At 46.7% G+C, this 12,187-nt stretch overlaps 1 protein-coding gene across 1 annotated transcript in view; it reads right to left on the bottom strand.

Moving 5' to 3' along the window:
* Nucleotides 1-11,850, bottom strand: part of LOC130532798 (A disintegrin and metalloproteinase with thrombospondin motifs 16) — a 35,207-nt gene extending 23,357 nt beyond the window's left edge. The window contains exons 1-4 of the mRNA XM_057045653.1: nt 11,282-11,850; nt 11,044-11,134; nt 8,608-8,960; nt 596-953 (exon numbers count right to left, since the gene is read on the bottom strand). Coding sequence (XP_056901633.1) covers nt 596-953; nt 8,608-8,960; nt 11,044-11,134; nt 11,282-11,353 — 874 coding nt within the window. The 5' untranslated portion in view covers nt 11,354-11,850. The remainder of the gene's footprint in view (nt 1-595; nt 954-8,607; nt 8,961-11,043; nt 11,135-11,281) is intronic.
* Between the last annotated feature and the right edge of the window lie 337 nt (nt 11,851-12,187).

The following is a 12,187-nucleotide window of genomic DNA, read 5'->3' as shown; positions in this document are numbered from 1 at the left end:
CCGTCTGCGGAGGGAGGATTTTTTCAATATCTGGTATGTGCACCGAAACCTCCTCTACACCATTAATAGGTCAGCTGTATTTTGGTTTTTTTTAATTATTAACACTACTGCCTGATGATGTATTTACACATGTTAGCAACCATTTTCATACGGAACTCCAATGAGTTCCTATAACTAAAGCATTTATGTCAGGCAATATAAAAATATTGTGACCCTCGAGTATGCAGAGTTATCCGTGAAGCTAGGTGGGAATGTTCCCACTCAAGTGTCAAATGTTAACTTCTTTGAGGGATTATAAAGGCTATAACGACAACATGACTTTTTGGAGAGAAGGAATAACATTCCATGTAATCTAATTTATGTGTTATAGTAAAAAGATCCAAAGTTAAATATCCCCGACATGCGCTGTAGGCTAGATTAATGCCATATTGATCATGAAGTCATGCAGAAAAATGTGCAGTATTCTGTTATAATTCGCTCCAGGTGCCATTTTTGACATGTGTGTTTGAAAAAAACACAACATAGAGGATTATGGGTAAGATCTGAGGGCAGCGTGCTGCCATGTGGAGATCAACGAGAAATTGCCCTTACATACATTTCTTCCGTCTTCCACAGAAGTGTTGCCTCTGTCTCCCCCCGTGTCTGTAGTCGCTGTGATGGTTGCCATGGTGATGACCGTCGCCGCGATGCTCCGTCCGGTCGTTTAAGATGTCGCCTCTCCCTTGTTGCCGATACTCTTGGTCTTCGCCGTCCCTTGCCTGCGAGGACGCGTGATAGCTTGAATCGGCGGCTCTGTTCCGGCGCACACGGGGATCCGGACCTCTCGGCTCCATCCGCCTGTAGAGGATGTGCGGCTGGTGGCTGGAAGGGGCTGTGAAGTTCTCCCTCTGAGCGAGGTCACGGGACACGGGTCTGAGGAAGTAGTCTGCATCCGGAGTTCGGATCAAACCTGACTAGAGGCAAAACCGAAAGTCATATAAGACATAGCAAACGAAACAGAACCACAGCCTGACAAAACCCACATGTCTAGTCTGGCATGTGGGTCATTTAAGTCCACGTTGACCATCAATGACCAACGCTGGTGCTTAAACCAAGATATAAACCATCATATGGACACAAGTCAAGGTCAAAAACACAAACATATTCACAGAACCCTCATAAGGTGCCAAAACATCCAGTGACCAAACATGTGAGTGACTTTTCCTGGCAGCAGTGCTGCAGCTATACCTCAAGAGTGTTATTTATGTGTGTCCTTAACAATCGGACAGCTTTGTTTTTAACTTTCCACTCTGTCTCTGTTCGCTATCAGTCACAATCTGAGTTGTGGGGGGGGCACTGCCACCTTGACCCCTTTCGACCTCTGAGTGGTGCAATTAGCGGCCGCGTCTCTTCATGTTTAACATCTGTTTTGCAGCTTGGGGTCAGGCATTATTGACAAAATCTAAATGACACTTGGGCGGACAAAAAGGGCAAGTGTGGGGATGGAGAGGTGCAAACAGGTAGAGGCTTTTGTTGGCAGGAGAGCAGTGTGCATCCTGCAGGAAGAGAGACTATTGCTGCTCACCAACTTTTACATTTTTAATAGAATAGAAGGTTTTGCTAGCACTGATCAATCCACGGTCTGTATCACGTTTAATCTCCTGCCTGCTCTGTCCTCGTCCTACCCTCGAACATCTCCAACAAGCGTGGACACGCCTCAAGAGCAAAAAGACGAACATGCTCATTTTGCAGGTGAGTATTGTAGAGCGCATAACCAGAGGAGGCCTGGCTTTATTTTTGTGCCTCTGTTATGTAAAAATCTCTGTTCTGCTCCCTTGTCCTCTTCTTCCATAGGAGCAGTGTCTCTCTGTCTTGGTCCCAAAGGACAATTCCAGTTTTCTTTTGCCATTTTGACAAGCAGACCTCTGCAAGAAGTCTGGGCTCTCTGTTTGAAATCAGGTGTGAAGTTGGTCATCCAGCAGGGGCTCAGAGTAAAGCCAAGAGGAGCATCAAGAAGTGATTATGGGCATCTGTCCCCCAGGAGCTATTCCAGGTACGTCCCAGCTGGAGGTCAGAGGACATGCTGGAGGGACTGTGTCAGAGCAGGCAAAGCTCTTCAAACAGCAGCTCATGGATGCTGTAATGATGCTGCTTTTCCCCATTTCATCTTGACTCAGCTGAACAGAGCTGCAGCCTCCAACACTCAGATGAGGAAAGCAGTGGAACAGAACCCTTGGAGACATGCCCTGAGGGTATTAATCACTCCATTTGAAAATGATGAACTCTGAAAACACAAACCAGCGCAGATGTGTAAGCGGAGACCGCAATGACTGCACAGTTTACGCCTTTCATTGGATAGCGCAGCGAGATGAAGGCTGCTGTTTTATTTGCAACTGTAGCCAAACTGGCTGAGCCTGTCAAGTATTGATATAAAAAAAACGTAACAGAGGCTCAATCTTTGCATCGCTTACCAGCAGTCAGCAGCAATTCCTTTTTAAAATAGAGTCTCCCGTGCATGTTTTGTCAATGCCACTGTTAAATTTTGGACGCCGCGGACTTGTTTACGTGTGCCTGCGTCCGATAATGACCATTTCCACCAGTCCAGGAGCCGGTGTTTAACAGAAAAATGATCAGCGTAAACAGCGGCACCGAAACATATCTGGAGACATATTTACAATGAGGAAAAACACCTTTTGTGACAGTACTCATTGAGATGATTAGAACCCTTTAGGTCCTTTAAAAATAAAGAGGAGGGGGGGATGATGGATGCTGCGTAATGAAGTCCTTAAGACTGGACTTAGTTTTTGCAACATCAACAACTCGGAAGCTTGTCAGTCCAATTCTCCATGTTAAAACAGCCAGAAAGCACAGCTGCGAAGTTCCTCAGCCCTCATAAGGAGGACAATTAAAGACACACCCGGATATACACGTCAGGGTTGTTTGGGATACAAGAAAGGAGAGTGTGGAGGATCGATTAGCAAGGAAAAGGGAAAAAAAAGCAGGGCAAGGCTGGCTAACGCATTACCACCTCCCTGCACCCTGTTGCTTCCATGACAGTGGTCAAGACCGTAGCCCCGCAGCCAGAACCGTCCTCTGCAATCAAATGTGACAACTGGTGTGTCATCCTGTCATTGCTATGGCGGCAGCCCCGGCGCTGTATAATCATATATGATTGTGACAATTTGGTTCCAAGTCATGGTGAGCTAAAGCACGCTACTGCCAACCTTGAAAATTATTCTGTCCGGGTGGATGGCTCGGAGTGCCGGAGCGGCTGTAAAACAGCTCCGAGGCGCTCGTGGTTATTTGTGTTTAAACATAAAAAATCCGAAGCTTACGAAGGATTTTGTCATCGTCTTCTCTGCTCATCCCATCAGTAGTATAAGGAAACGGGAAAGATAATAAAGATGAACTCCGCGATGGAAAGATTCAATCATAACATTTACACCTGCTGCCTGCAGGAAGAGCACTCTTTAGCTGGGAGTTGTTGTAGCAACTGTCACATTGGGATATATATAAAAGACCAGGCTGGAAGTTGAGGGTCATCTGGCTGATGTTCAGACCTTGGAAAAACAGCGTATTTACCGTACGCGCGGAGCTGTGTTAGCTTAAAGCGAGCTAATACTGCCAGCTCCGGCGATTTCGTGCAGTGAGAAATTCCCCTACTTGGCTCTGCTTCCACTCTTGTTTACATCTGGATATGACACTGGAATATTCATAGCAGCGCGCAGGCATACGTGCGTGCACGCTGTAGACGTGTCAACATAGATACAAGTAGAGGTAGTTGCTTAAAAAAAATAGTGGAAGCTTTGCCAAAGCCTCTTAAAGAATTCTCCTCCAGGAATTTGTCTCCCCCCCAACAGCACACATGCACCATATATGTTCCTATAGCCAGGCCCATGTCTTTTTAATTGCCAAAATGTAGATTCCCTTGCCTCTATTAGGCCCCACGTCGAGGAATGCCGTATTGTGTGTTACACAATATTTCCAAGTGGGGTTCTGGAGATCTTCAGCCATCTTTCCAAGCGCACTTCAGCAGAACGGGGGATTTGTAAAGTTCAATCCATGCTATCGTTTTTCAGCCACACTGACTCTCGCTGCACATTAAAAAGGCTGTGCAAGAGCTAAATCTCAGGCCCGCCGCGCTGTATCCAGCAGCGTTTCCTCGATTTCCTCGGCGGGTATGTAGTTTACATCCAGGCATCTTTATATTAAGATGATTGAGCCGCTCTGCACACATGCTCTTGTTTCATCTTGTCCGCAGCTCAGCGCACCAACCGTTACGACTTGTGACAGACAAATGAGCCATACTGGTAAATCAATACTGTCTCTGAGTTTTTGGGGTGTTTTTTTGGTATCGAATCCAGATGTTGCCATTGAAGTTTAGACGCATGCTAGTTGGTGCATCTAGCACGCAGATTAAGCCTTTGTTTGTAAGCAGGCTCGGCCACGTAGGAAGAGAGAACATATGTAACGCGCTAATCAATTCAACATGCTGTGGTTTTAAGTATAGCAACGTGCATTGTCTTTACCTCCTTACACACAACCCCCTCCCGACACACGCACACCTTGTATGATGTCATCAGTCTATAGAGTGTTATACTCTGGGTGAGCCAAGTTTAAAAAAAATGGAAGAAAAGAAAAACACACACACCCACTGCTTTTTTGGAATATCTGCAAGCCGGTGTGTTCTTCGATTGGGTCAGCCATCCCTGCTCCCAAACAGCTACAGTCATCAGATTACACGCTGTGCACTACCAGGCACAAATAGCAGTCGTAAAATGCTGAAACACTACTTGGGAGGGCACAAACAGCTGGACTCTTTGGAGTCAAGACCCATCCAGACAAGCAGCAACAGGAATGACGAGGGAGGGGGAGGTGCGGGAAAAAAGAACGGTAGGAAAGCGGAACTGTGTGATGTGCATTACAAGGTGCACCTGACCGCATGCAGCCGGCGGTTCTCTTCCTACCGGTCCGCCGTTTTACACTGTGAGACCACCACAAATTTATTGGTGTCGTTACTTAAATGAGATAAACAGAATGCGTGGATGAGAAAATGATGACTTAATTACTAATCAACCCTACTAATCAACGGCAACACAAGACCGTGCACCTCTATCTGTTCTTTTTGGTTTCTTCTCCTTTAAATCCCCAACAACAAAGCTCTAAATCTCCACCGCTTGGCTCAAGCGACCTGATTTTGCGGCGGCTCCAGTTGTGCTCAGCGTTGACACGGCTTTTTTTTGGAGAAGTGAGAATGATGAATCTGACAGGACCCTTTTCTTCATCAGTATTTCAGTCACATGTTGGATGCCGACTCCAGCCAGAGTTTTCCCAGTCTGGGAGCTCCGAATGTTCCAGTCAGAAACATTCACAGACTTAGCTTTCTTTTTGCATTAACCGGCCTCGATAGTCCTGCAGACCGTCGTCGGATGAGGCCGTCTCATGTAGTTCTGGAAATCCCAGGAGTGCCACAAATGTGCTATTATTATTCCTACTACTAGAAGGCCTGCGGCAAGGAACACACCCCTCTCTTTACAAGAGGAAGCATATGACTTCCAAGTGATTTGTAGTAGGAGATTATCTAACGTTTCCCTTCGGTAGCTCAGAAAGGTGTCCATTAGCCTTCTGATGAAAATGAGGTTCGACAAACGAGTAGCGACGTCCGTGCCTGTCTTTTATTGGTACGTTTCCAGCCAAGCTACCGATTAAAGTGGCCGCGGTTAATGCATGCTAGATGATTGATGAATATGCATCACGTAAATTCCACACCAATGTACAGATTTTAACTAAGTGAAACAGCCCGAGAGTGTAACATCGTAATACCTCACGGGATTCGGTTGATGCGGCATTCTGTTTTATGTCACCATTAAAAAAACGTAGTGTGCAGTCGGATGCAGAGACGGGTTGTGTTCTGTGAAATATGTCGCTGACGAAAACAGCTGCTTCCAATTTTTGGTAGCGTGAGGGATGACTCTGAGTTAACAGGTCTGAGGGTCTCCAGTTGCTCTGCGTTGCCTGGATGAATTTAAACGCAGCTCGACGATGACGGTGCACGTGCACACTGGCAGCACTAACAAACTGGACCTTTGGTTTATCAAGTGGGCCGCCAGAGCTGGTTGTAGTAATTGATTTCATTGATCAGCCAAGGGGGATTCAGGGCTGAGCTCAAGGGCCCACATTGGTGATGATGGGGGTGTTGACAAGTAGTGGCTTTCAACTCCCAACTCAAAGATTCTTAGTGGTTTTGGAGTTCTTTCAGCAACAAACCAATAAATGTTCAAATTCAAATGTCAGTCCATGATGCTGATTCATCCAATGCATTTTGATGCACTTTAGCGGAGGAAACAGTGGACCCTTTCCAAAATAAGGCTAATGTTAACATACAGTCAATAAAAGAAGGCAGAATTCTTTCATAGCACTGAAACACGACACGAAGCTACAGCAGAGAATCCACAGATGGAGTTCCTTTATGTTTCTGTTTTTGTTGAGCGTCAGATTTTTTTTTTTTATCATTTGGCAGGTGAATCAGAGGGATTGCTTCAGCTATTCCATAAATTCTGGCCTGTAAATACTGAAGTTTATTGGCTGAAATCCTTAAAAAAAAAGGTCTGACTTTTGTATGAGCCATTGCAGGAGTGCACTTGTCAAATTACTGTAAAAAAAAAAAACGAGTTATTTTTTTACAGTAATTTGACTCAGTTGACAAAAAATGCAGATTGCTTCTAGATCCTCTAGCTCTTATTGCTCCTCTGTTTTGCATCCAACAGAGAGATCGGCTCAATGGAACATCTTTGATTTGAGCATCTTCAAATGCAACAGATTCTTCTCTACATTGCTCTTTAAAATCAGAGTAGCCTTTATCCTTAAACAAAGAGGGGAACTAAAGGGTGACTGACTGCTCTTATCTCAGCAGCCTCCTGCTTCAGCAGAAGTCTGGGGCTCTCACCGAAACAGCTATCGATCGGGATTCCTCTGGTCAATATTTACCCGCTTGCTGCCAAATATGAGCCCGAACAAAGTACAAGGTCTTCTGTGAGCTGTCAGATAGACCCTTTAGTCATTTCGAACATCTCTAAGCAAATCACATGCAAACGCAAAACATTTATTTGTGAATTTAGGTCAAGTTGCGATAATTCAACTATCAGAAATATGCAGTTCGGTGCACAAAAAGAAGACATTTCAGAGGCAAGAAAATATAGGTTTGTCTTCTCCCAAGAGGGAGAAAGTCATTCTTGGTTGATATAACCTCGCAGTTCCCCGATTCACATCAGAATTAGGGGGCTGACCCAATCTGTCCCAGCCTGCCTCAGTCGTGAGAACCACTTTAACAGACGCTGCAACCCTGGAACTTTTGGCTCAATCTTTTATTGGGATCTGGTCTGAAAACGCACATCCACACACAAACGCAGAAGAAGAAGCATCCCTGGAGATGTGCCACTGGCTGTCTTTAAAAAAAAAAAAAAGGCCAATTCTCAGACGCAGCAGCAGTCCTCCACAATGAAAATATCAACACAAAACACTAAAAGCCAGACCTAAAACCACTCAAAGACTCACATCCGCTGAAAGGCAAGGGCAAAAAGAGATGTGGCATTTTCTCTACTGCCGCCTTGCAGAGTTTATACGATGTCAGGCTTGAGTGCTCTGCAGCTATGAGGAGCGGTATCATTACAGGGCTCGCTTTGCCTATTGATCCGGATCCGTTCCAGCGGCTGTTCAGTACGGAGCACAGCGCATATGTGAGTTTAAGAATGAAAAGGATTTGTGCACATTAATAGAGACCTTTGTTCTACTCCAGACTGCTGTCATTGTCTGGGTCTCAGTAGGGAGCTGCAGCTTCATTCACATTGTTACGCTCGGCTTTGTTGTAAGTTCTTTAAGGATGGAGATAAACTCAGCCGACGTTCTCATCAGAACAGACCAAAAGCCCGAACGCTAATGACTGTTTTCTCTCGCAGTGTATTAATCTTTGTTTTCTGATGATAGAGGTGAAGATGAAGAGGAGCTCAGGCGTGAAAAAAGAGGAAGCTCGACAGGGATAACTCTGTGTTTTAGGACTGAGATATCAGCTATTCGAAAAACCAGTAAACCCAGTAAAGAGTTCCTTATCTAGCTTGACTGCACTCTTCTTCATAAGCTAAAGGCTAGGAAATGGCTGGGGGAATTGTTGATGAATCAAAATCTTGCTGAATCGCACGGATTTATGTTTGTTTTGGGGAGTTTTTTCTAGAGCTGATTTAGGCCAAAGTGCACGGTGTGACCTCGAACTATTCGTGGAAGATTGACAGGAGGGTGAAACTGTGTGTGACAGATCGCTTAGGTGGTGAGTTTTAACCCAACTTTGGTGGAATACAAGTTGAGACAGTGAACCTCGCGATGAAGAAAGAAGAGTGTCTGTGTTCTGATGAAAGGGGCAGTGTTGGAGGGGGAAACAGTGACTTCCTCTGATGTGTTTTCTCCTCCTTTGATATTCCCCTCATCACTTTGTCTTTATCTGGCCTTGGCGAGCCACATTTGACTCTCTCTTGCCGGAGGTCATCCGGCGGGATTAAAGCGTTCACAAATTCAAACCCAGATCTCATCCAAGCCCCCCCCCATCTGCAACCTGATTCTGTGCATGTTCAAACTCACCATCCCCGTGCATGTGGACAGTGCCACCGAGGAGTTGACCCTTGACCTCAGCGACCCCTGGTAAAAGCAGAGGTCGTGCTTTTGGTAGGCCCTCAGGCTCTTGGTGCCGTTTGTTCCCAGGACCTGGATGGTGAAGCCAGGTGCAATCAGGCCGTCGGAGGTCTCCTGCAGCTCCAGGTGGAAGTCCTGCCCCAAGCCGCTGAGACGGAAGTGGACTGTTTCACCGCCGCCGTTGATTGTGGAAGACGCGCCGGGGGTCACAGATCGCCGTCTCCTGCGGTGATGGTGGCCGACTTCGTGAGAGATGTAATGGCCTTGGTGGGTGACCTCGTAGGGTGACACGATCTCATACTCTGACACAATGAGAAGGAAAAGAAGACAATATGTTTTCAATGCCGGTATTGAAGGTTCAAGCTGCAGAACCCTTGATGGACATGCTGCAGACAGCAGTGAAGAGACAATTCTCCTCCTGAACTATCGCATGTGAATTTTAGCTGGCAGGCAAAGCAAAGGGTTACGAGAAAGGGAAGAGATTTAGACAACACGGGACCTTCAGAGGTGAGTGCACCATGTTTGACCTGGTGCTTTACGACACCTTTTTTTTTCCCTTTTTACTGCAGCTCAAGCTGGATGACTGCAGGTCATAAAGGGAGGTGGTGACATCATGGGCCTCTTAGATCCACTAAATATCCTTTGCTGCTCATGCCTCAGAAATAAACTTCACCCCAAAGTTCAAATTGAAAGGATGACCGAGCACCAGAGCTGGAGGAAATCATGACAACGAGAACTTGGTGGATAAAAAGGGCGAAGCGAGAGCTGCTAAACCACCAACGGTAGCAACATCAGCGGTGGCTTTCAGAGTAAACCTCAACAGAAAATGTGAAATACACACCAATATGCTCCGGGGTCTGGGAGCAACCACCAGGCGAACAAACACAACTGTGTCATTGTTGACACAACGGGGCCGGACTATAATGTCCAGCGCAAATGTGTCCAGTCCTGCCATGGAAAACGTGGCCAATTTATCACTTTTAGGCGGACATAAATAACAACCAACCTTGGACTCAGTCACTGTACAGCGTGACCTCCTTCAGGGGAATAGAACAAAGAGTAAATATAGCACCCAGACAGACGTGTTTTGGAGTGTGTGAAACATGCACCGCGACAGACAGTGTGTCATCACTGGCAGTGTGAATGCTTGAGGTTTGAACTGAGCTATTTAGTGCATCATGTGGCTGCCTAATAGCCCCCCCCACCCACAACCTGACAAACACTTATTAGTGGATGCATTTATTTAAAGCGCCTTTATTCCTGCAGCTGTTTTTTTTTAAGGGCGCTCACCGTTGCTGCCAGCAGCGGAAAGACACGTGAAAAATGTCGCGGGACTCTTCTGCAGAAAATGGTTTTCTCCATCTTCGCCACGTTGTCCGCCGACCCCCAACACACACGGCTGCACCCAGCCGACTGTGTTTGTTCCGCCCTAACTCAAAAACCAGCTGCGCTGACCCATGTCTGACAGTGTACAAACAAAAGAGTCTGCGGGAACGAAGTGAACACACACACACACACACACACACACATGCACACGCACACACAAACCTTATCTGATGGAGTGAGACAAGATCCTGGGGTGAGTAGTTGTTTTAGTGGCTCCTGAGTGTTATTAGCACTGATAGCTCCAACCAATGGACACCTTGGGTCAAACCTAACAAAGGCCCGAACGTGTCTTTTTTGTGTCTTGTTTCTAAATGCTAACACATTACGGCTCAGTAATAGCTGTTAAAACATTGCCTGTGAGGCCCGATCCGAGCCAGAACTGAGGGCTTTCCCCTCATTTCTGTTTTACATCGTCTCCACATGTGCCCGTGTTTATTTGTTTACCGGTCTGCTTTTCTTGGTAACTACAAAAAAAAGGAGGAAAAAGGAAGATGAAAGCATATGAAGGAGGAGACACATCCAGAGGATTTGCTGACACGGAACTCCACATTGGGGTTAGAGCAATAAAACAAAGAACAGATGAAAACTTTTTCTCTTATTGCTTTAAACTCTAGAGATTAATGAAAGCGTCGTCTACTAAATCCAGCGACTGAACTATAAGCATACCTGCTATTGTTGGTGTTTTCCACAGAATTTTGTTTAAAAAAAATTAATGGCAAAATAATACTTTATGATGTACAAAATATTAATCTGGAACCTACTTGAGCTGTAACTGTGCAGTTGGAGTTTAGTTCCGGGCGCCCCCTAGCGGTAACAATATGGTACCGCACAGTCCAGGTGAGCACCGTCGGTGTGGCACAGTGATTTTACTCTTTAAACGTGGTATCATGGCAATTAAAAAATAACCCAGACAGCAATCTGTGGCGTTGAAAATGTTACCACAGGCGCAGAAACGCAAAAGGGGAACACGCCGCCGGGTTTGATCTGCCCTCAACGTACCTGTGTGCAGAGGCAGATTGAGGACTCGAAGCAGCTCAGATACTTCTGGATGAGAAGCCGCGCCGTCTGCGCCGTTGTGCCAGAGTGCGCTCTGAGAATAAGAAAGAGGAGACTGGCTTTGTGCGTTCTGCAAAATATCATTGGAATAACGCGTTGGGAGCGCTGACAACTTTACGAGCTCCACATGCGGGCGCGCACAAGCGGAGGTTGGATGGGGAGAGAGAGGGAACAAACTTACTCTGCTCAGCGCGAAGAAGCAAAATAGATGCAAAAGCGGCGGCGTCCCGGTTCTCCGCTGCGAGGAGGCCATCTGTGTGGGTCACCTTTGCCCAAAAACACTCCACCAAGGACCGGGAGAAAAAGTTCCAGGATCAGCAGCAGCGGAACTTTTGCGGGAAGCAACTGAAGCATCAATGAGGGATCAGTTTCCCCACCTGTGCGCCACTTTGGCTTTCATTCATTTCCAAATGCAAGTAAAGGTTGCTTGGACCCGAGTCCTGTCTCCCGGCAATCCATTTTGCTCTTTTTCCTCTCAGACAATCCGACAGTCTCTCTCTCTCTCTCTCTCTCTCCCTCTCTCTCTCCACTCAGCAACCCCCGCGGATCATTTTGACTCCCAGTAAAATCATGTGATTGTTTTAAATAGGCCGCGTTTCGTGTTGGCAAAAGCAGACCTCTGAGAGAGAGAGAGAGAGAGAGAGAGAGAGAGACAGACAGAAAGAGAGAGAGGGGAAAAAAACCCGCACTGACTTCCAGTGTGTTTCCCCAGGAGCCAGCTGAGCGAGAACTAAACTGGATCTGTGTGTGTGTGTTTGTGTGTGTTTTAAAGAGGTGGGGTGGGAGGTTCGGGTGGGTGGTGGCAAGCGCAGCCTGTAGCCAATCACAACTCACACCTGCGCTGAGACGTGGAGGCTGTAGCCATCTCTCAGGTTGCAGGAGGAGAGGGGACAGATTGGAGCTCACGGTGGGATCAGGTAGGAAGAGGATTGAGTCTGAACTTTGACCCATCACTCTCTCCAGCAGCTGCACTGATAGGCAGCCTGCCAGCGTCCTCGCAACTGCTCACGGAAGCACCCAGGAGTGTTTGAGCAGAGGCACCGGAGGCGCCTGCTGGAGCTTTCCAGATTCTGGTGGGTTTCGTCCT

This window comes from Takifugu flavidus, chromosome 10, assembly GCF_003711565.1.
Source record: "Takifugu flavidus isolate HTHZ2018 chromosome 10, ASM371156v2, whole genome shotgun sequence".
NCBI classification, from domain to species: domain Eukaryota; kingdom Metazoa; phylum Chordata; class Actinopteri; order Tetraodontiformes; family Tetraodontidae; genus Takifugu; species Takifugu flavidus.
The sequence above is the reverse complement of the archived record's forward strand: the minus strand, read 5'-3'. Positions and strand labels throughout refer to the sequence as shown.